General features: G+C 43.5%; 3 protein-coding genes across 6 annotated transcripts in view; all 3 read right to left on the reverse strand.

Moving 5' to 3' along the window:
• Positions 1 to 734: 734 nt before the first annotated feature.
• On the reverse strand, positions 735 to 8,099 carry LOC139577332 (uncharacterized). 2 transcript variants are annotated; one of them, XM_071404362.1, is made up of 6 exons: positions 7,879 to 8,099; positions 5,545 to 5,659; positions 4,165 to 4,454; positions 2,897 to 3,310; positions 2,578 to 2,679; positions 735 to 2,415 (listed from the first exon to the last, which is right to left on the reverse strand). In XM_071404362.1, exons 1-6 carry the CDS (start codon positions 7,922 to 7,924, stop codon positions 2,270 to 2,272), a joined length of 1,113 nt encoding a protein of 370 aa, XP_071260463.1. In that variant the 5' UTR covers positions 7,925 to 8,099; the 3' UTR covers positions 735 to 2,269. The 2 variants fall into 2 exon arrangements, with proteins under 2 accessions (XP_071260463.1, XP_071260462.1); XM_071404361.1 differs by having other exon boundaries at positions 2,578 to 2,697.
• Positions 8,100 to 10,555: 2,456 nt separating this feature from the next.
• Positions 10,556 to 13,449, reverse strand: LOC139575379 (granzyme A-like). The gene is made up of 5 exons (XM_071400292.1): positions 13,386 to 13,449; positions 12,818 to 12,989; positions 12,447 to 12,585; positions 10,836 to 11,105; positions 10,556 to 10,708 (listed from the first exon to the last, which is right to left on the reverse strand). Exons 1-5 carry the CDS (start codon positions 13,447 to 13,449, stop codon positions 10,556 to 10,558), a joined length of 798 nt encoding a protein of 265 aa, XP_071256393.1.
• Positions 13,450 to 22,836: 9,387 nt separating this feature from the next.
• The window catches only part of LOC139577333 (cell division cycle protein 20 homolog B-like), a 36,680-nt gene continuing 36,537 nt past the window's right edge, over positions 22,837 to 22,979 (reverse strand). For all 3 annotated transcript variants that reach the window (XM_071404364.1, XM_071404365.1, XM_071404366.1), the window contains one exon: positions 22,837 to 22,979. This exon is cut by the window's right edge and continues 863 nt beyond it. The gene's annotated coding sequence lies outside the window, so the exon portion shown is untranslated.

The raw sequence follows: 22,979 nt of genomic DNA on the forward strand, positions 1-22,979 counted from the left end.
TTTATTTATTTATATATATATTTTGTTTGCCTTCACCTCCCTTATCTCACCTCACTTGCTCACATTGTATATAGACTTATTTTTCACTGTATTATTTACTGTATGTTTGTTTTACTCCATGTGTAACTATGTGTTGTTGTATGTGTCGAACTGCTTTGCTTTATCTTGGCCAGGTCGCAATTGTAAATGAGAACGTGTTCTCAACTTGCCTACCTGGTTAAATAAAGGTGAAATAAAATAAATTAAAAAAATATCACATGTATATACTGTATTTTATACCATCTATTGCACCTTGCCTATGCCGCTCGGCCATTGCTCATCCATATATTTATATGTACATATTCTCATTCACCCCTTTAGATTTGTGTGTATTAGGTAGTTGTTAGATTACTTGTTTGATATTACTGCACTGTCGGAGCTGGAAACACAAGTATTTCGCTACCCCTCGCATTAACATCTGCTAACCATGTGTATGTGACCAATAAAATTTGATTTGAGTCGACTTTGCCGTGGGTCAAAAACGGGCACCTGACTCACTTCCGGAAGGCAGTCCTGTTCCAACGCCAACCCAGTTGACCCGGGGCAGGTCCATGGGGCATTCATCTAATACCTTCGATCAGGTCATATGTGTGTGGAGAAGTGGAATGAAAAATGTTCCATGTGTTCCCTCAATCTTTGCAGCTTTTTGACTGTCAATAATTTTCTGAATGTGTAAAAAGAGACGAAACGAACGATAACAATGCGATAAACAAGAGTTTATGTATTGACTAAAGTAGTATTTGAGCAGTACAAATGAACCTCAGTCAGTTCCAGAACACAAAAAGTTACTTTACTGTTAAATTTCTAATATAGAAGTACCCTGTTACACTGTTAGGCTGTTAGGCCACTCATACGGTCTGTTGAAGAAGATAAACTTTTCACCAATAGTAGAGACAAAATGCCAACAATAAAGTCAATCGGTCAAAAAGCTAAATAATGTCTACAAAAAGGTAAATAATTCAAACAAAAAGGTAAAAAAATTTTTTTTAAAGCTAAATAATTTGAACAAACAGCTAAATAATTTAAACAAAAAGCAAAATAATTTGAACATAAAGCTAAATAATTCATACAAGAAGCTAAATATTGTATAGAAAAAAGCAAAATAATTCATACAAAAAGCAAAGTAATTTGAATATAAAGCTAAATAATTCATACAAAAAGCTAAATATTGTATAGAAAAAAGCAAAATAATTCATACAAAAAGCAAAATAATTTGAACATAAAGCTAAATAATTCATACAAAAAGCTAAATATTGTATAGAAAAAAGCAAAATAATTCATACAAAAATCAAAATAATTTGAACATAAAGCTAAATAATTTGAACATAAAGCAAAATATTGTATAGAAAAAAGCTAAATAATTCATACAAATGCGAAATCATTGTCATGGGCTTTTCACCTTTCACCTGTTATTGCCCTTTGTTTGTATCTCAGATGGCTCCCTTTGTGCTACGTAGTGCACTATGTAGGGAATAGTGTGCCATAGGGATCTGGTATAAAGTAGTGCACTATGTAGGGAATAGGGTGCCATAGGGCTCTGGTTTAAAGTAGTGCACTATGTAGGGAATAGGGTGCCATTTGGGAACTAAGGCTATATTTCGTGCTTGTAATAAGCATACTTTATGACATACAACTAATGTACATTTCTCCTATCTATATGCATTAGGAGGCAACATGTTTCCATGCCCAGCATGAAAATCATGACTACTTGACAATGTAAAAGGTAAAAAGTTAAATAAATAAATAAAATAGTTTTCTAAACGTTGTATTGAGGTCAAAATACCTATTTTTCTAACCTGTTAAATAATTCTCAATGCTTCTCATTAATTCCTAGTCGATAATAAAAATCTACTTCGCACTTAAGTGTGTATCAAAACTTTTCTAAAACTTATATTTAAACAGGTATATCTTGTTAAGATAAAACTATTTTGCTTATAAGTATATATCAAGACTAATAACACATACTGTCTGCAGCTTGTATTCATATTCTCCATTCATCTTTATACTATCGAGAAAAGCTGGTAGATTTGCCAGGTAGAGCTGCTGTTTTCTGATCTAGGACCAGTTCTAGTCAGGTGGCAGTTTAACAATGCATTCTCCAGGAGGGGGCACCACTGATCTAGGACCAGTTCTAGTCAGACAATACAGTATTCTTCAGGTGGCAGCTCAACAATGCATTCTCCAGGAGGGGGCACCACTGATCTAGGACCAGTTTTAGTCAGACAATACATTATTCTTCAGGTGGCAGCTCAACAATGCATTCTCCAGAAGGGAATTCAACGGATCTAGGACCAGTTTTAATCATGTCTAAAATGTATTCTTCTTCAGTAGGGAGTTCTACTGATTCCAGATCAGGTTCAGGAGCCTGGACAGCATCTAGAGACAGGGACATGGAGTATGAGCATGGTCTGAAACCTCACTTATCAAATTGTTGTATTCTAACTTTTGATTGATTTATTGGTCAATCGGCTAGCTGGCCCGGGTTTGATCGATCGACAGATTGATTTGATAGAGTGATTGATCCATGGTCAGACTCACTTCTCTTCAGGATGAGGTAAAGCAAGCAGAGCAAGACAGCCAGATAGATGAATTTAACCACACTCAGTACCGTGGCAACCAGCTGCTGCCCACCATCGCCCCCTAGTGGAGAGAAGAGACCTGTAACACACATTCATATTACACACAAACAATACTCACAACTAGTATACTTAGATGTGTGTGTGTGTGTGTGTGTGTGTGTGTGTGTGTGTGTGTGTGTGTGTGTGTGTGTGTGTGTGTGTGTGTGTGTGTGTGTGTGTGTGTGTGTGTGTGTGTGTGTGTGTGTGTGTGTGTGTGTGTGTGTGTGTGTGTCACTCACCTATTGTTGTGACGGTCACCGTGACTGGGTCACTGTCGGTGGTGACGTCGTCACCGGTGACAGGATCTGGGCGAGTGATCACTGTGGCAACGCTGACGGTGTACTGGGTTCCCGGGGTTAGGCCAGAGATCCGGGTGGAGTGGGAGGTGGAGCTGTTGGAGCGGGGGAGGTGGAGTAGGCAACACGAGGTGGTGGGGTGAGGGAGGTGGCGGGAAGGACAGAGGAAAAGAGGAGGGGTGTGGCGAGGAGGGAGAGAAGGGTGGAGGAGAGAAAGATGAGGGTGAGGCTGGAAGCTACATGTGGTGATTCTGTAGCTATGATCAGCTGTCTGCATCAGAGGGGGCGTGTCCCAATGCACAGTCACATGATCAGTCCCTTCAGACTCCGCCTTTAGCCGCTCAGGGGGTACAGCGCCTGTCAATTCAATAGATATAAATGACAATTAAATAGTTATACTCTACCGTTCAAAAGTTTGTGGTCACTTAGAAATGTCCTTGTTTTTGAAAGAAAAGCACATTTTTTTGTCCATTAAAATAACATAAAATTGATCAGAATTACAGTGTAGACATTGTTAATGTTGTAAATGACTATTGTAGCTGGAAACGGCTGATTTTTTTATGGAATATAAAGCAATACAATTGGCCTTCTTTAGACTAGTTGAGTATCTGGAGCATCAGCATTTGTGGGTTCGATTACAGGCTCAAAATGGACAGAAACAAAGCACTTTCTTCTGAAACTCGTCAGTCTATTCTTGTTCTGAGAAATGAAGGCTATTCCATGCAAGAAATTGCCAAGAAACTGAAGATCTCATACAACGCTGTGTACTACTCCCTTCACAGAACAACGCAAACTGGCCGTAACCAGAATAGAAAGAGGAGTGGGAGGCCCCGGTGCACAACTGAGCAAGAGGACAAGTACATTAGAGTGGCTAGTTTGAGAAACAGACGCCTCACAAATCCTCAACTGGCAGCTTCTTTAAATAGTACCCGCAAAACACCAGTCTCAACGTCAACAGGCGACTCCGGGATGCTGGCTTTCCAAGCCAATGGAAACAGTCATTCAGCGAGTCATTTCACTGCTCTCGACCCATTCTCATTCTACTTCTTGGAGGAGCTTCCAACGTATTGCTTTCACCTCTTTGCAGATCATATATCGTACAGTCATAAGGTACAGGTTACAGTAGTGCTTCTATGTACTCTCTTTAGGCACAAGGGGAAGGAGTAGGGAGTGAATAGGGACCGATTAAACTGTCAGTCGTCCTCACTCACCTTGGCAGATGAAACCATGTCGCTCCACGGTCTCGCCACAGGATCTCGCCAGCAGTTTATTCTCGCCTTTGAGGCTGCTCTCCAGACAACCACAGAGTCCAGGTCCGGGACTCTTTATGTACCAGCGATCATAGCTCAGCCCCTGGCCATCCACCCACTTCCACCCCCAGCCACCAGGGGCAGTGTGGGGCTGCAGACCCAGCCAGAAGGTGTCCCTCTCACCAGCCATGGTCTGCAGAAGGAACTGGTACTGGTCCTGGGTGCTTAGGACAGCCAGGTCAACGTAGTGCCTATGTTACCACAGGTAGAAATAAATAAATCCTTTGATTATTCTAAATTGAGACACTAGAGCCTTTTCTCATTTGGGCAAAGGTCCGTCCTTCTGCTCTCTCTCTGTCTTCCGTGACCTGGAAATCGATAAGTGGTAGAGAGTGTCGTTAGTAGGCAAACAGAAGACAGTGGTCCTCTCTGCGATAGTCTCCTTTAGATAGATAGATAGATAGATAGATAGATAGATAGATAGATAGATAGATAGATAGATAGATAGATAGATAGATCGATAGATAGATCGATAGATCGATAGATCGATAGATGACTCATCTTTGTATCTCTGGCATTAAAGCGTCTGTGACAGTATGGGCATCACCGTTGAGGCTATCTCCATTTTTGAAGTAGTCCATTTTCTTCTTCACCATTGGCTGACATGACTCCAACAGGGTTACCAGGAGGAATCAGGAAATGAAGTTGGTTGTCCCACCCAGTTGACTACTTTAAAATGGTGGAAGCCCTCAATGGCGGTTCCCCTTTTAGAGACCTCTATCATTCTCTATGATCCAAACGGAGTCCTTCCCACACCCCCCTTTGAATCAGCTATTGTTTTCTGAAAGTAGAAAGGTATGCAAACATTTAAATGATATGCTACTTTTTAAATCTACAAAATGTTTTGCGCAGCTAGCTAAATTCGTTTTTTTTGGGGGGGGGGGATTACACCCTTGCGAACGTCATTGGCCTGATGACACGCAAATGGAGAAGGAGAGTTTCATTTCATACAAGTGCATTTTCTATCCACTTTCCCTTTTCTCGAATACCTTTGACTTAAAAAAAAAAAAAGAACAACAAGGACGCCAGAGAGGACGGAGGAGAGAGGATGCATGTGTTGAGTGAATCTAATTGAGAAAATGCCCTGGTCATGTTTGTTTTGGTCACTCCTACTGGCTAAGTCTGGCATCTTCATCTGTGGTTTAATTTTACGGTGCAACTTACTGTGTACATTTTTTTTTTTTTTAAATACACTCACACTTTCTTTTTTTTCTCTCTTCCTGACACTGATTGTGTCTCTGGATAAGAGGACCTGCTAAACTACTAAAATGTAAAATGTACCTCTGACAGAACCGCCTGGCCTGGATCCAGGTCACAGCCCCGTCCCTGTCTCTCCGCTCCACTTGGTACCACAAGGCAGAGCAGCTCAGTCCCGACGCCAGGCCCTGCCACAACACTACGACAGATACACAAATAACAAGCAATAAAAAAATAAACATGGTCTGCCACAACACTACGACAGATACACAGATCAACAGCAAATACAAATAAATAATTAAAACAGGATCATCAGAGTAGGACATAGATCTGATCAGTTCAACCACTAGGTGGCGATAGTGTCCTCTGTTAGTTCAGGTCTGTCATCCGCTGTCTCTACATAACCATGGTTACTCTACTGTCTATACATAACCATGGTTACTCTACTGTCTCTACTTAACCATGGTTATTCTACTGTCTCTACTTAACCATGGTTACTCTACTGTCTCTACTTAACCATGGTTACTCTACTGTCTCTACTTAACAATGGTTACTCTACTGGCTCTACTTAACCATGGTTACTTTACTGTCTCTACTTAACCATGGTTACTCTACTGTCTCTACTTAACAATGGTTACTCTACTGGCTCTACTTAACCATGGTTACTCTACTGTCTCTACTTAACCATGGTTACTCTACTGTCTCTACATAACCATGGTTACTCTACTGTCTCTACTTAACCATGGTTACTCTACTGTCTCTACTTAACCATGGTTACTCTACTGTCTCTACTTAACCATGGTTACTCTACTGTCTCTACTTAACCATGGTTACTTTACTGTCTCTACATAACCATGGTTACTCTCTGTCTCTACTTAACCATGGTTACTCTACTGTCTCTACTTAACCATGGTTACTCTACTGTCTCTACTTAACCATGGTTACTCTACTGTCTCTACTTATCAATGGTTACTCTACTGTCTCTACTTAACCATTGTTACTCTACTGTCTCTACTTAACCATGGTTACTCTACTGTCTCTACATAACCATGGTTACTCTACTGTCTCTACTTAACCATGGTTACTCTACTGTCTCTACTTAACCATGGTTACTCTACTGTCTCTACTTAACCATGGTTACTCTACTGTCTCTACTTAACCATGGTTACTCTACTGTCTCTACTTATCAATGGTTACTCTACTGTCTCTACTTAACCATGGTTACTCTACTGTCTCTACTTAACCATGGTTACTCTACTGTCTCTACTTAACCATGGTTACTCTACTGTCTCTACTTAACCATGGTTACTCTACTGTCTCTACATAACCATGGTTACTCTACTGTCTCTACTTAACCATGGTTACTCTACCGTCTCTACATAACCATGGTTACTCTACTGTCTCTACTTAACCATGGTTACTCTACTGTCTCTACATAACCATGGTTACTCTCTGTCTCTACTTAACCATGGTTACTCTACTGTCTCTACTTAACCATGGTTACTCTACTGTCTCTACATAACCATGGCTACTCTACTGTCTCTACTTAACCATGGTTACTCTACTGCCTCTACTTAACCATGGTTACTCTACTGTCTCTACATAACCATGGTTACTCTACTGTCTCTACTTAACCATGGTTACTCTACTGTCTCTACTTAACCATGGTTACTCTACTGTCTCTACTTAACCATGGTTACTCTACTGTCTCTACTTATCAATGGTTACTCTACTGTCTCTACTTAACCATGGTTACTCTACTGTCTCTACTTAACCATGGTTACTCTACTGTCTCTACTTAACCATGGTTACTCTACTGTCTCTACTTAACCATGGTTACTCTACTGTCTCTACATAACCATGGTTACTCTACTGTCTCTACTTAACCATGGTTACTCTACTGTCTCTACATAACCATGGTTACTCTACTGTCTCTACTTAACAATGGTTACTCTACTGTCTCTACATAACCATGGTTACTCTACTGTCTCTACTTAAAAATGGTTACTCTACTGTCTCTACTTAACCATGGTTACTCTACTGTCTCTACATAACCATGGTTACTCTACTGTCTCTACTTAACAATGGTTACTCTACTGTCTCTACATAACCATGGTTACTCTACTGTCTCTACTTAAAAATGGTTACTCTACTGTCTCTACTTAACAATGGTTACTCTACTGTCTCTATATAACCATGGTTACTCCAATGTCTGTCTACTTAGATATGGCAGCAGTGTTGACCATTGTTTCTCCAGGGGTGAGGGTCTGCAGGTTGCCTTGTTAACCAAAATGGAGCCACTTTTTAGTTTTTGTCCATGATGAGTTGATTAGTGGAATCTGCTTGTTGTGCCTGAGCAAAACAAACAAACTGGTTTTGAGTATGAGTTAGTTGGATAAGTTAAAGTGTGTTCTTTACCCAGGAGAGCCAATCGCTGCAGGGGTGATGGATCAAAAAGGTCCATGGGTCCGTTGGGTAGGTGGGGTACATCTATTCATCTCCTCCTGACGCCTCGTGTGATGCACTCTCGGTCCATTTCTCTCTCTCTCTCTCTCTCTCTCTCTCTCTCTCTCTCTCTCTCTCTCTCTCTCTCTCTCTCTCTCTCTTTCTCTTTCTTTCTGAGCCTGTTCCTGTCTTCCCAGTGTTAATATACTAAAAACAGCAGGCGTAATGCAAGTAAGTGGGTCGGGCTATTAGCCATGGCTTACAATCAGCATGGTGGAAGTAGGAGGGGCCCAGGGAGCAACCGGTTTTCACCTCTCCCATTGTTGCACAACATTTCTTCCTCCTGTTAATGATTGTTACTTGGGGCTCAGATCTCTCTTGCAGCCACGCATGTCATCACAGCTCTGTCACAGGCCTATTGTATGTAGTAATCTCATGCTTGACCTTTGAGTCACCTTTTGGCAGCAGTTACGTATTTGACAAGTCTCTACCAACTTTGCATAAGGTCTATTAAGAGACCTATAGGCCTTCATTTTGCTTCTGGTGTCTAGAATGAAACGTGGATATTTCTTTATGTATTCAGACCCCTTGACTTTTTGCACATTTTGTTACGTTACAACTTTATTCTGAAATGGATTAAATGAACTTCTTTCCTCATCGATATACACACAATACCCCATAATGACAAAACAGGTTTTTAGAAATGAGACCATGAGAAACAAGATTGAACTCTTTGGCCTGAATGCCAAGCGTCACGTCTGGAGGAAACCTGACACCATCCCTACGATGAAGCATGGCGGTGGCAGCATCATGCTGTGGGGATGTTTTTCAGTGGCGGGGACTGGGAGACTAGTCAGGATCGAGGGAAAGATGAACGGAGCAAAGTACATAGAGATCCTTGATGAAAACCTGCTCCAGAGCGCTCAGGACCTCAGACTGGGGCAAAGGTTCACCTTCCAACAGGACAACGACACGATGCACACAGCCAAGACAACGCAGGAGTGGCTTTGGGACGCTCCCCATCCAACATGACAGAGCTTGAGAGGATCTGCAGAGAAGAATGGGAGAAACTCCCCAAATACAGGTGTGCCAATCTTGTAGCGTCATACCCAAGAAGACTCGAGGCTGTAATCGCTGGCAAAGTTGCTTCAACAAAGTACTGAGTAAAGGGTCTGAATACTTATGATATTTTTCTATTTTTTATTTTTTTAATAAATTAGCAAAAATATCAAAAAATCTGTTTTTGTTTTGTCATTATGAGGTATTATGTGTGGATTGATTAGAAAAAAAAACAATTTGATCAATTTTAGAATAAGGCTGTAACGTAACAAAATGTGCAAAAAGTCAAGGGGTCTGAATACTTTGCCAATGCGCTGTATATTTACCATCCTGGCTTCACGTGTTTTCCTAGTAGAGTAACTATTAGATCCAATGAATCCTAAAATAATTGACTGTTTAATTTTTTTATTTTTTATTTTGAAATGCAGGAAAAGCAAACAAGCAAAAACAATAATGAGAATCAAGCTGTTGGATTATGTTGCACATGGATGAATTCAGAGAACAGTTTTATACATCCACAGGGTTCTACCGTGCACAGATGACAATGTTATACATCCACAGGGTTCTACCGTGCACAGAGGACAATGTTATACATCCACAGGGTTCTACCGTGCACAGATAACAATGTTATACATCCACAGGGTTCTACCGTGCACAGAGGACAATGTTATACATCCACAGGGTTCTACCGTGCACAGAGGACAATGTTATACATCCACAGGGTTCTACCGTGCACAGAGGACAATGTTATACATCCACAGGGTTCTACCGTGCACAGAGGACAATGTCATACATCCACAGGGTTCTACCGTGCACAGAGGACAATGTTATACATCCACAGGGTTCTACCGTGCACAGAGGACAATGTTATACATCCACAGGGTTCTACCGTGCACAGAGGACAATGTTATACATCCACAGGGTTCTACCGTGCACAGAGGACAATGTTATACATCCACAGGGTTCTACCGTGCACAGAGGACAATGTTATACATCCACAGGGTTCTACCGTGCACAGAGGACAGTGTCATACATCCACAGGGTTCTACCGTGCACAGAGGACAATGTTATACATCCACAGGGTTCTACCGTGCACAGAGGACAATGTTATACATCCACAGGGTTCTACCGTGCACAGAGGACAATGTTATACATCCACAGGTTTCTACCGTGCACAGAGGACAATGTTATACATCCACAGGGTTCTACCGTGCACAGAGGACAATGTTATACATCCACAGGGTTCTACCGTGCACAGAGGACAATGTTATACATCCACAGGGTTCTACCGTGCACAGAGGACAATGTTATACATCCACAGGGTTCTACCGTGCACAGAGGACAATGTTATACATCCACAGGGTTCTACCGTGCACAGAGGACAATGTTATACATCCACAGGGTTCTACCGTGCACACTTTGCTATTTTGATTCTGTGCTACATGTATTTTTGAACAATAGTAATAAAACAATATAAAAGAGAAAGACACTTCATGTTTCTCCGGCCTCCACCAGAAAATATGAATTCTACTATAGGTAAAAAGTATAGCATTAGCAGTATAGCATGCATTTTAGAATGAACAGGAGAAGTTCAGCCAGAGGTCTGGATGGTTTTAGTGATCCAGTCCGTGTATTTAGATATGAATGTGTAGACTGTAGGTCTGTTGACGCGACCACATCCTCCAGCAAACGACACGACTCCCCTTAACGCATCTCTACACACCAACGGGCCACCAGAGTCTCCCTGAAACACACAGACAATGCATGTTGATTACTTACACACACACACACACACATATACACACACACATATACACACACACATATACACACACACACATACACACACACACACACACACACACACACACCTGACAAGTGCCAGCTTTATCTTGTCCGTAACCAGCACACAGCATTCCTCCGGTGATGACAGGGTAGGATTTGTAGAAATCAGGAGAGTTACACTTCTTCCTGTCGATCGCGGTGACATTGACAGACAGCAGGACATCAGACGGGTCACCGTTCTCCTTTGTGTCTCCCCATCCGGCCGCAAAGCACTGTGTCCCAGCCGGGACATCCGATGCAGGCTTGGGTAGATAAATGACTTTCACAGTGTCGGTCAGCTTCACTGGTTTCTTCAGCTGGAGGAAACCGGGGACATAAGCAGGGTGACAAGGGGATGGATGGTCCTTTACTTTAATCAAAAACAACCTTACCCTACCGGAAATGTGTTGGAAATACAATAATTACACAATAATTACTGTAACACGTATTGTAACACAATATTACTGTAATATGTTGTTTTGTAACACAATAATTACTGTAACACATTATATTGTAACACAATAATTACTGTAACACATGATATTGTAACACAATAATTACTGTAATACGTTATATTGTAACACAATAATTACTGTAAAACGTTGTATTGTAACCCAATAATTACTGTAATACGTTATATTGTAACACAATAATTACGGTAACACGCTGTGTTGTAACACAATAATTACTGTAACACGTTGTATTGTAACACAATAATTACTGTAACACATTATATTGTAACACAATAATTACTGTAACACATTATATTGTAACACAATAATTACTGTAATACGTTATATTGTAACACAATAATTACGGTAACACATTGTATTGTAACACAATAATTACTGTAATATGTTGTGTTGTAACACAATAATTACTGTAACACATTATATTGTAACACAATAATTACTGTAACACATGATATTGTAACACAATAATTACTGTAATACGTTATATTGTAACACAATAATTACGGTAACACGTTGTATTGTAACACAATAATTACTGTAATATGTTGTGTTGTAACACAATAATTACTGTAACACGTTATATTGTAACCCAATAATTACTGTAACACGTTGTATTGTAACCCAATAATTACTGTAACACGTTATATTGTAACACAATAATTACTGTAACACGTTGTATTGTAACACAATAATTACTGTAACACGTTGTATTGTAACACAATAATTACTGTAACACATTATATTGTAACCCAATAATTACTGTAACACGTTGTATTGTAACCCAATAATTACTGTAACACGTTGTATTGTATCCCAATAATTACTGTAACACGTTGTATTTGTAACACAATAATTACTGTAACACGTTATATTGTAACACAATAATTACTGTAAAACGTTGTATTGTAACCCAATAATTACTGTAACACGTTGTATTGTCACGCAATAATTACAGTAACACGTTGTATTGTAACACGTAAAAAATGCATTCCACAATGTGTCTTTGCTTTCACAAACATCTGGAAAAAGCTAGTTTGTATTTTTAGTGCCTAAATTTAAAAAAGTTATTGAATACGTTATGATGTTGTGATATTGTTCTTTATTACAATGTCTCTGACAGAATACTGGTAGCACGGTGCACCTTATTTTGAACAAGAAATGTCATTGTTTTGTATTTATCCTGACCTTTATCAGCATGACGTCGTGGCGGAACTCTGCAACGTTGTAGTCGGGATGAGGAACATGCTTCTTCACGGCGACGAGCTGTCTGGAAGCCTTAGCTTCATACTTCACCGAGTGGACACCCAGATTGACCTTCTTGATTCTAAAGACAACATCCAGAATCAGATTAGATGAAACAACTAATCGACTCAGAGATTTGTTGGATGTGGCTAGCACAGTTAGGTACAACGCAATACAACAACACTGCAAAATAAAACATGACCTACTCAACACAATGCAATTGACTTGATTCATTTCAGCTGGTATATATATTTTTTATGATTAAGTTATATACACAAATATACACAAAAACATTTGGTATTGTGACAACCTACCTGTGTGAGAAAAATCGCGTCCGTTCTCTACAGTGGGCTGCAGTCAGGACCCATGACTCGTTAATGAGGATCCCTCCACAGACTAGATTACCTTTATCGTCCTCCAGTCGAGCCATGAAGGGTAAAGAGTGAGGCACCACTTCCTTTCCATTAATGATCTCTGAGCAATCGCCTTGGAGGAGATAAATGAAGGGTGACATTGAAGTGGATCAGTGAAGACAGGACGCATGTTGATGAGGTCATGGTACATACATACTTACAGATATAGAACAGTGTTTCCCAAACCTGATCCTCCAGTACCCCCAACCCTGGTCCTCCAGTACCCCCAACCCTGGTCCTCCAGTACCCCCAACCCTGGTCCTCCAGTACCCCCAACCCTGGTCCTCTAGTACCCCCAACCCTGGTCCTCCAGTACCCCAAACCTAGGTCCTCCAGGACCCGCCAATCCTGGTCCTCCAGTACCCCCAACCCTGAAGCATTGTTCTAGAGCACATACAGACACTGAGTACGAAGAGAATGGAGAACATCCGACAATATCACACACACACACACACACACACACTCTTACCTGTGTGCAGATACAAAGGGAGAACGGTGCCGACCCAGAGACTGAGGACTCTGAAGTATGTCATGGTCCCGTTGTTCAGAGGGATCTGATGTAGAGGATGCTGTCTAATGTAGATCTGGTGTAGGTATTGGTCTGTAGAAAGATGTGAGGTGTTCTGGTCTCTCTCTGACCTTGAACCTCCATTTATACTCAACTCAAAGGATGTGGTTGTTGTCTGAGCTCACCACCAACGTGTAGACTCACGTAGACACACACACACACACGAAGACACACACACACACACAGACACACACACAAACACACAGAAACACAAAAACACACAGACCAGGCACAACAAGATGGTGGGTCCCCACCTCCCACCATCTTATTGGTCCCCACCTCCCACCATCCTCTTGTGGTCCCCACCATCTTGTTGTGGCCCCCACCTCCCACCATCTTGTTGTGGCCCCCACCTCCCCATCATCTTGTTGTGGTCCCCACTTCCCAACATCTTGTTGTGGCCCCCACCTACCACCATCTTGTTGTGGCCCCCACCATCTTGTTGTGGCTCCCACCATCTTGCTGTGGATCCCACCATCTTGTTGTGGCCCCCACCTCCCACCATCTTGTTGTGGCCCCCACCTCCCACCATCTTGTTGTGGCCTCCACCTCCCACCATCTTGTTGTGGCCCCCACCTCCCACCATCTTGTTGTGGCCCCCACCTCCCACCATCTTGTTGTGGCCCCCACCTCCCACCATCTTCTTGTGGCTCCCACCATGTTGTGGTGGTTCCCACCTCACATCATCTTGTTGTGGCCCCCACCTCCCACCATCTTGTTGTGGCCCCCACCTCCCACCATCTTCTTGTGGCTCCCACCATGTTGTGGTGGTTCCCACCTCACATCATCTTGTTGTGGCCCCCACCTCCCACCATCTTGTTGTGGCCTCCACCTCCCACCATCTTCTTGTGGCTCCCACCATGTTGTGGTGGTTCCCACCTCACATCATCTTGTTGTGGCCCCCACCTCCCACCATCTTCTTGTGGCCCCCACCTCCCACCATCTTCTTGTGGCTCCCACCATGTTGTGGTGGTTCCCACCTCCCACCTCCCACCATCTTGTTGTGGCCCCCACCTCCCACCATCTTGTTGTGGCCCCCACCTCACACCATCTTGTTGTGGCCCCCACCTCCCACCATCTTCTTGTGGCTCCCACCATGTTGTGGTGGTTCCCACCTCCCACCTCCCACCATCTTGTTGTGGCCCCCACCTCCCACCATCTTGTTGTGGCCCCCACCTCACACCATCTTGTTGTGGCCCCCAACTCCCACCATCTTGTTGTGGCCCCCACCTCACACCATCTTGTTGTGGCCCCCACCTTCCCACCATTTTGTTGTGGCCCCCACCATACCAGGGCGGTGACTAAATACGCAATCAAGACATATCCGGGTTTAATTTTTGAATAATTTGCACAGTTTTCTATACTTTTTCCATTGACTTTGGACATTTGTAATAAGATGTGTACATTGGTAGATTTTATTTTATATATTTAAATAAAAAGAGTTTCCATAGGCCCTGTAATGTACATGTAAGCCCCCTCCCTCACGCCTACTGTTAGCAGTCACCTTTAGAGATCACAAAACCCTGATCACTCATAACTAGAACACAGGGGACATTCTGGCACAAGGCCACATTAATTATTTCTATTTTTAGAATCTTTCCGAGTCTGTGTTTGTTTTGAAAGGCGGAGATTTCAAATGTATTTTTAGTTCCTGGTATAAAAGAGTCCTGGTCTAGTTACAGAGTTTACATTAACACGGGTGGAGCCTTGCATTCCATCGGTGGATGAGGGCTTTCCATCAATTATCATGCATGTCTCTACATGTCTGGCAGACATATCAGTGTGGATGACGGATCACCACCTCAAGCTGAACCTCGGCAAGACGGAGCTGCTCTTCCTCCCGGGGAAGGACTGCCCGTTCCATGATCTCGCCATCACGGTTGACAACTCCATTGTGTCCTCCTCCCAGAGTGCTAAGAACCTTGGCGTGATCCTGGACAACACCCTGTCGTTCTCAACTAACATCAAGGCGGTGACCCGTTCCTGTAGGTTCATGCTCTACAACATTCGCAGAGTACGACCCTGCCTCACACAGGAAGCGGCGCAGGTCCTAATCCAGGCACTTGTCATCTCCCGTCTGGATTACTGCAACTCGCTGTTGGCTGGGCTCCCTGCCTGTGCCATTAAACCCCTACAACTCATCCAGAACGCCGCAGCCCGTCTGGTGTTCAACCTTCCCAAGTTCTCTCACGTCACCCCGCTCCTCCGCTCTCTCCACTGGCTTCCAGTTGAAGCTCGCATCCGCTACAAGACCATGGTGCTTGCCTACGGAGCTGTGAGGGGAACGGCACCTCCGTACCTTCAGGCTCTGATCAGGCCCTACACCCAAACAAGGGCACTGCGTTCATCCACCTCTGGCCTGCTCGCCTCCCTACCTCTGAGGAAGTACAGTTCCCGCTCAGCCCAGTCAAAACTGTTCGCTGCTCTGGCACCCCAATGGTGGAACAAACTCCCTCACGACGCCAGGTCAGCGGAGTCAATCACCACCTTCCGGAGACACCTGAAACCCCACCTCTTTAAGGAATACCTAGGATAGGATAAAGTAATCCTTCTAACCCCCCCCCCCCCTTAAAAGAGTTAGATGCACTATTGTAAAGTGGTTGTTCCACTGGATATCATAAGGTGAATGCACCAATTTGTAAGTCGCTCTGGATAAGAGCGTCTGCTAAATGACTTAAATGTAAATGTAAATGTTGATGTATCTACAGCACCTCCTACTGGAGAGTTGATCTATCTACAGCACCTCCTACTGGAGAGTTGATCTTTTACTGCACCTGCTACTGGAGAGTTGATCTGTCTACAGCACCTCCTACTGGAGAGTTGATCTATCTACAGCACCTCCTACTGGAGAGTTGATGTATCTACAGCACCTCCTACTGGAGAGTTGATCTATCTACAGCACCTCCTACTGGAGAGTTGATCTATCTACAGCACCTCCTACTGGAGAGTTGATCTATTACTGCACCTCCTACTGGAGAGTTGATGTATCTACATTACAGCACCTCCTACTGGAGAGTTGAACTACAGCACCTCCTACTGGAGAGTTGATCTATCTACAGCACCTCCTACTGGAGAGTTGATCTATCTACAGCACCTCCTACTGGAGAGTTGAACTACAGCACCTCCTACTGGAGAGTTGATCTATCTACAGCACCTCCTACTGGAGAGTTGATGTATCTACAGCACCTCCTACTGGAGAGTTGATCTATCTACAGCACCTCCTACTGGAGAGTTGATCTATTACTGCACCTCCTACTGGAGAGTTGATCTGCCTACAGCACCTCCTACTGGAGAGTTGATCTATCTACAGCACCTCCTACTGGAGAGTTGATGTATCTACAGCACCTCCTACTGGAGAGTTGATCTATCTACAGCACCTCCTACTGGAGAGTTGATCTATCTACAGCACCTCCTACTGGAGAGTTGATCTATCTACAGCACCTCCTACTGGAGAGTTGATCTATCTACAGCACCTCCTACTGGAGAGTTGAACTACAGCACCTCCTACTGGAGAGTTGATCTATCTACAGCACCTCCTACTGGAGAGTTGATCTATCTACAGCACCTCCTACTGGAGAGTTGAACTACAGCACCTCCTACTGGAGAGTTGATCTATCTACAGCACCTCCTACTGGAGAGTTTATCAGGGGTGGTTAGGATGCATGCACGGGATAAGGAGTTGATTTCACCCTGAATCAAAGAGCCGATCCAAAGCAAACAGAAAGCCTTCAGTGAAAAAGACTGGCCTTCATGGAGCACTCTTAGGAACACAACCCAGAGACAGATCCAGGCAGCAAGATCAACATTCTAAACCACACCGAAATCCAGAAATGCAAGAAGGAGAACCCAGCCACATGATACCGTCAAATTAATCTCTGACCAGCACTTAAAAGACAGTCTCAATCAAAGTTGACGGGCTCGACCCAGACAATCATTCTGTAATTGAATGACCAGTTATTTGTCACCACATCATTACCACCACTAAACATGTCAGACCTAACTGCATTCACTCCCGACTGTTGAACCATGGGAAATGCACAGGAAACTACTCTCCGTTCTAACCAGGAAGGCCTTTTTTTGATCTTGTGGATCACACCAATGCAATGAAGCCACCTTTTGGAATTATCTGACCGACCAAAGATCATGCCACGGATTTGTAACTTCCATTCCGACAGTAGCCAGGTGACAAAATACCACGACACTGTATCGCAGGCCTAAGAACTCTCCTGTGGCCTGCCCCCACAGCACACAGCTTGGTCCAACTGTATTCGTGGCTCATGTCAGTCGTGCATCAGAGGGCACCCTATGCAACTCCTGGGCCTAGGTGGATGACCTGAACCTCATCGAATCAAGACCCATAGGTGACACTTCCACCATACAGCAGATCCTCAACTAAATAGCCGACTGGTCAGAACCGAACAAGATGAAGTTCAACCCAACCAAGTGCAAAGTCATGTACACCTGTTTCAAATACAATCCTGACCCCACCTCCGCCATTATCCATCTCCGGCCACACACTTGAGGTTGTGTCCAGCGCCAAAGCGCTTGGTGTGACATTCCAAGCCAAGATGTGGGGGACACACACGAATCTCCGACATTAACACCGAATCCCAGGATCACTACAAATGGCTGCCTCAGATGAGAGGCCATGTCAGTGGCAGATCTACCTGATCCAGTCACAAACTGAATCTTCCCCTTACTACCTGATCCAGTCACAAACTGAACCTTCCCCCTACTACCTGATCCAGTCACAAACTGAACCTTCGCCTTACTATCTGATCCAGTCACAAACTGAACCTTCCCCCTACTACCTGATCCAGTCACAAACTGAACCTTCCCCCTACTACCTGATCCAGTCACAAACTGAACCTTCCCCCTACTACCTGATCCAGTCACAAACTGAACCTTCCCCCTACTACCTGATCCAGTCACAAACTGAACCTTCCCCTTACTACCTGATCCAGTCACAAACTGAACCTTCCCCCTACTACCTGATCCAGTCACAAACTGAACCTTCCCCCTACTACCTGATCCAGTCACAAACTGAACCTTCCCCCTACTACCTGATCCAGTCACAAACTGAACCTTCCCCCTACTACCTGATCCAGTCACAAACTGAACCTTCCCCCTACTACCTGATCCAGTCACAAACTGAACATTCCCCCTACTACCTGATCCAGTCAAAAACTGAACCTTCCCCCTACTACCTGATCCAGTCACAAACTGAACCTTCCCCTTACTACCTGATCCAGTCACAAACTGAACCTTCCCCCTTACTACCTGATCCAGTCACAAACTGAACCTTCCCCCTACTACCTGATCCAGTCACAAACTGAACCTTCCCCTACTACCTGATCCAGTCACAAACTGAACCTTCCCCCTACTACCTGATCCAGTCACAAACTGAATCTTCCCCTTACTACCTGATCCAGTCACAAACTGAACCTTCCCCCTACTACCTGATCCAGTCACAAACTGAACCTTCCCCTTACTACCTGATCCAGTCACGCACTGAACCTTCCCCTTACTACCTGATCCAGTCACAAACTGAACCTTCCCCTTACTACCTGATCCAGTCACAAACTGAACCTTCCCCTTACTACCTGATCCAGTCACAAACTGAACCTTCCCCTTACTACCTGATCCAGTCACAAACTGAACCTTCGCCTTACTACCTGATCCAGTCACAAACTGAATCTTCCCCTTTCTACCTTTATCCAGTCACAAACTGAACCTTCCCCTTAGTACCTGATCCAGTCACAAACTGAACCTTCCCCTTACTACCTGATCCAGTCACAAACTGAACCTTCCCCTTACTACCTGATCCAGTCACAAACTGAACCTGTCACGTTCGTTATATAAATAATCGGACCAAAGCACAGCGTGAGTAGAGTTCCATATATTTATTGATGTGAAACTTCAAACAACAAATAAATAAACGAACGTGCAGTTCGTAGCGCACATAGCACTAAACAAAAACAATATCCCACAACGCAGGTGGGAAAAGGACCACATTAAGTATGATCCCCAATTAGAGGCAATGATCATCAGCTGCCTCCAATTGGGAACCATACTCACACCAACATAGACATTCATGACTAGAACACCCCCTAGTCACGCTCTGACCTATTGCACCATAGAGAACCCCAAAGGCTCTCTAAGGTCAGGGTGTGACAGTACCCCTCCCCAAAGGTGCGGACTCCGACCGCAAAACCTGAACCTGGATGGGGAGGGTTAGGGTGGGCAACTAGCGTCGGTGGCGGCTCCGGTGCGGGACGTAGCCCCCGTTCAGACCGCGGATCTGACCCTGAAGCCGGGCTGAACGCCGTGCCCGGACTGGGCACCGGAGCAGAGGAAGGTTCCAACCATGGCACCGTTGCAGGAAGCTCCGGGCCGTGGACCGTCACTGGAAGCTCCGGACCGTTGACCGTCTCTGGAAGCTCTGGACTGTGAACCGTCGCTGGAAGCTCTGGACTGTGAACCGTCGCTGGAGGTTCTGGACTGTAGACTGTCGCTGGAGACTCCGGACTGTACACACGCACTGGTGGCTGAGTGCGGGGAGCCGGCACAGGACGTACCGGGCTGGGGAGACGCACTGGAGGCCTGGTACCTCACACTGACTAACTCACATTTTAGGGCTGCAATCCCGACAATGGGATCAATATGACAACAGCCAGTGAAAGTGCAGGGCGCCAAATTCAAACAACAGAAATCTCATAATTAAAATTCCTCAAACATACATGTGTCTTATACCATTTTAAAGGTAATCTTGTTGTTAATCCCACCAAAATGTCCGATTTCAAATAGGCTTTTCAGCGAAAGCACCACAAACGATTATGTTAGGTCACCACCAACTCACAGAAAAATTCTGCCATTTTTCCAGCCAAAGAGAGGAGTCACAAAAAACACAGATATTGATCAAATTAATCACTAACCTTTGATGATCTTCATCAGATGACACTCATAGGAATTCATGTTACACAATACATGTATGTTTTGTTTGATAAAGTTCATATTTATATCAAGAAATCTGAGTTTACATTGGCGTGTTACGTTCACTAGTTCCAAAAACATCCAGTGATTTTGCATAGCCACATCGATTCAACAGAAATACTCATCATTGTCACGACTCCGACCGAAGCCGGCTCCCCTTCCCGTTCGGGTGGCGCTCGGCGGTCGTTCGTCGCCGGCCTACTAGCTGCCACTGATTCTTTTCTCCCCCTCCTTATGTGTTTATTGATTACACCTGTTTTGAGTTTGATGTAATTAGTTGGGCTTTATTAGTCAGCCGGCCCGCCCGTTTCTTTGTGCGGGATTGATTATTGTAAGCCTGGTGTTTGATACAGACGAACGTGTTGGTTTATGTTCGTGTATAGTGCTGGACTGTTTTCGTTCCCCATGTCTGGGGCAGTTTGTTTTGAGCACCCAGTGTTTAGTGGGGTGGCCGTGGTTCACCGTGAATGCATTAAAAGAGCACTATTTTGAACTCTCTGTTTTCCTGCGCCTGACTTCACACTCACGACACCCAGTACCTTACAATCATAAATGTAGATGATATTACAAGTTATACACATGGAATTATAGATTTACCTCTCCTTAATGCAACCGCTGTGTCAGATTTCAAAAAAAAATTACGGAAAAGGCAAACCATGCAATAAATCTGAGACGGCGCTCAGAACAATAGTCAAATTAGTCAACAGAAACCAGAAACTACATGATAAATATTCCCTTACCTTTGATGATCTTCATCAGAATACACTCCCAGGAATCCCAGGTCCACAATAAATGCTTGATTTGTTCGATAATGTCCGTTATTTATGTACAATTAGCTACTTTTGTTAGCGCGTTCGGTAAGTCAATTCCAATTCCAAAAGTTCAGTAACAGTTAGTAGAAACATGTCAAACGATGTATTGAATCAATCTTTAGAATGTTGTTAACATAAATCTTGAATAACGTTCCAACCGGAGAATTACATTGACTTCAGATGAGCGATGGAACAGAGGTCCCTCTCATGTGAACGCGCATGGTCAAAGAATGGTCAGGTCATGGCAGACCTGACTAATTCCCCTTTCATTTGCCCCCCCTTCACAGTAGAGGCATCAGACAAAGTTCTACAGACTGTTGACATCTAGTGGAAGCCGTAGGAAGTGCAAACTCATTCATATCTCGCTGTGATTTCAATGGGATCTGGGTTGAAAATCGACCAGCCTCAGAATTTCCACTTCCTGTTTGGATTTTTTTCTCAGGTTTTTGCCTGTCATATTAGTTCTGTTATACTCACAGACATATTTCAAACAGTTTTAGAAACTTCAGAGTGTTTTCTATCTAATACTCATAATAATATGCATATATTAGCAACTATGACTGAGGAGCAGGCCGTTTACTCTGGGCACCTCTGTGCACCTTTCATCCAAGCTACTCAATACTGCCCCTGCAGCCACAAGAAGTTAACTACCTCACATTGCCTACCTCATATTGACTACCTCACACTGATAACCTGACACGGACTATCTCACACTGACAACCTCACACTGACTACCTCACACTGACTACCTCAGATTGTTTACCTCACGTTGACTTCCTCACACTGACTACCTCACACTGACTACCTCACATTACCTCAGATTGACTACCTCACACTGACTACCTCAGATTGTTGACTTCCTCACACTGACTACCTCACACTGACTTCCTCACACTGACTTCCTCACACTGACTACCTCACACTGACTACCTCACACTGACTACCTCACATTGTTTAGCTCACACTGACTACCTCACACTGACTAGCTCACACTGACTAGCTCACACTGACTAGCTCACACTGACTAGCTCATACTCTCCCCACCTTTTAGTTCTGTTGTTTACTGAGGTTAGAGACCCTGATCACACGCTAGACAATGCCACACTACAGAACAAAAGGGAAAATCCTGGCACCTGTGCAGCTACTGTTTCTATCTTTGTGAGGCAGAGTTATTCAGTTTCGGGAAGGCAGAGTTTTTTTTTTTAGGCGAGGCCACGGGTCTGAGACTCCAAACCAATCAGGCGACACTTTAATTCTGGGACACTTTATATTTCACAACCCCCTGTCTATTCTATTTAAGCACACTTTCCTAATAAACACCTTTCAAACACCCCCAACACAACTGATATTACAAGGGAATTCCTTTTACATAACGTTTACTTTTCTTTTTTTAAATCGACTGCAGACACGTTCTTCAGAAAGTTATATTTTTCTAGTAAGAGTTGGATTGGAGTGTTGTATGTAAAGGTGTTAAACTGATTTTCAGAATGAAGGAACCTCTATGGTGATAAACTGATATGGAAGAATTCTGAACAGCAGAACGGGTCTATTGTATGCTTTAATGTGATAAAAGCCCTAAAATGTGTACTCTTGTTTCATCAAAGAAACATATTTATACAGTTATTTTTATTCATGAAAAATACAAAACACAACATCAAATGAACATCATGTTATCACAAACATATCCAAT

The sequence above is a fragment of the Salvelinus alpinus genome, chromosome 5 (genome assembly GCF_045679555.1).
Source record: "Salvelinus alpinus chromosome 5, SLU_Salpinus.1, whole genome shotgun sequence".
In the NCBI taxonomy this organism is placed as follows: Eukaryota; Metazoa; Chordata; class Actinopteri; order Salmoniformes; family Salmonidae; genus Salvelinus; species Salvelinus alpinus.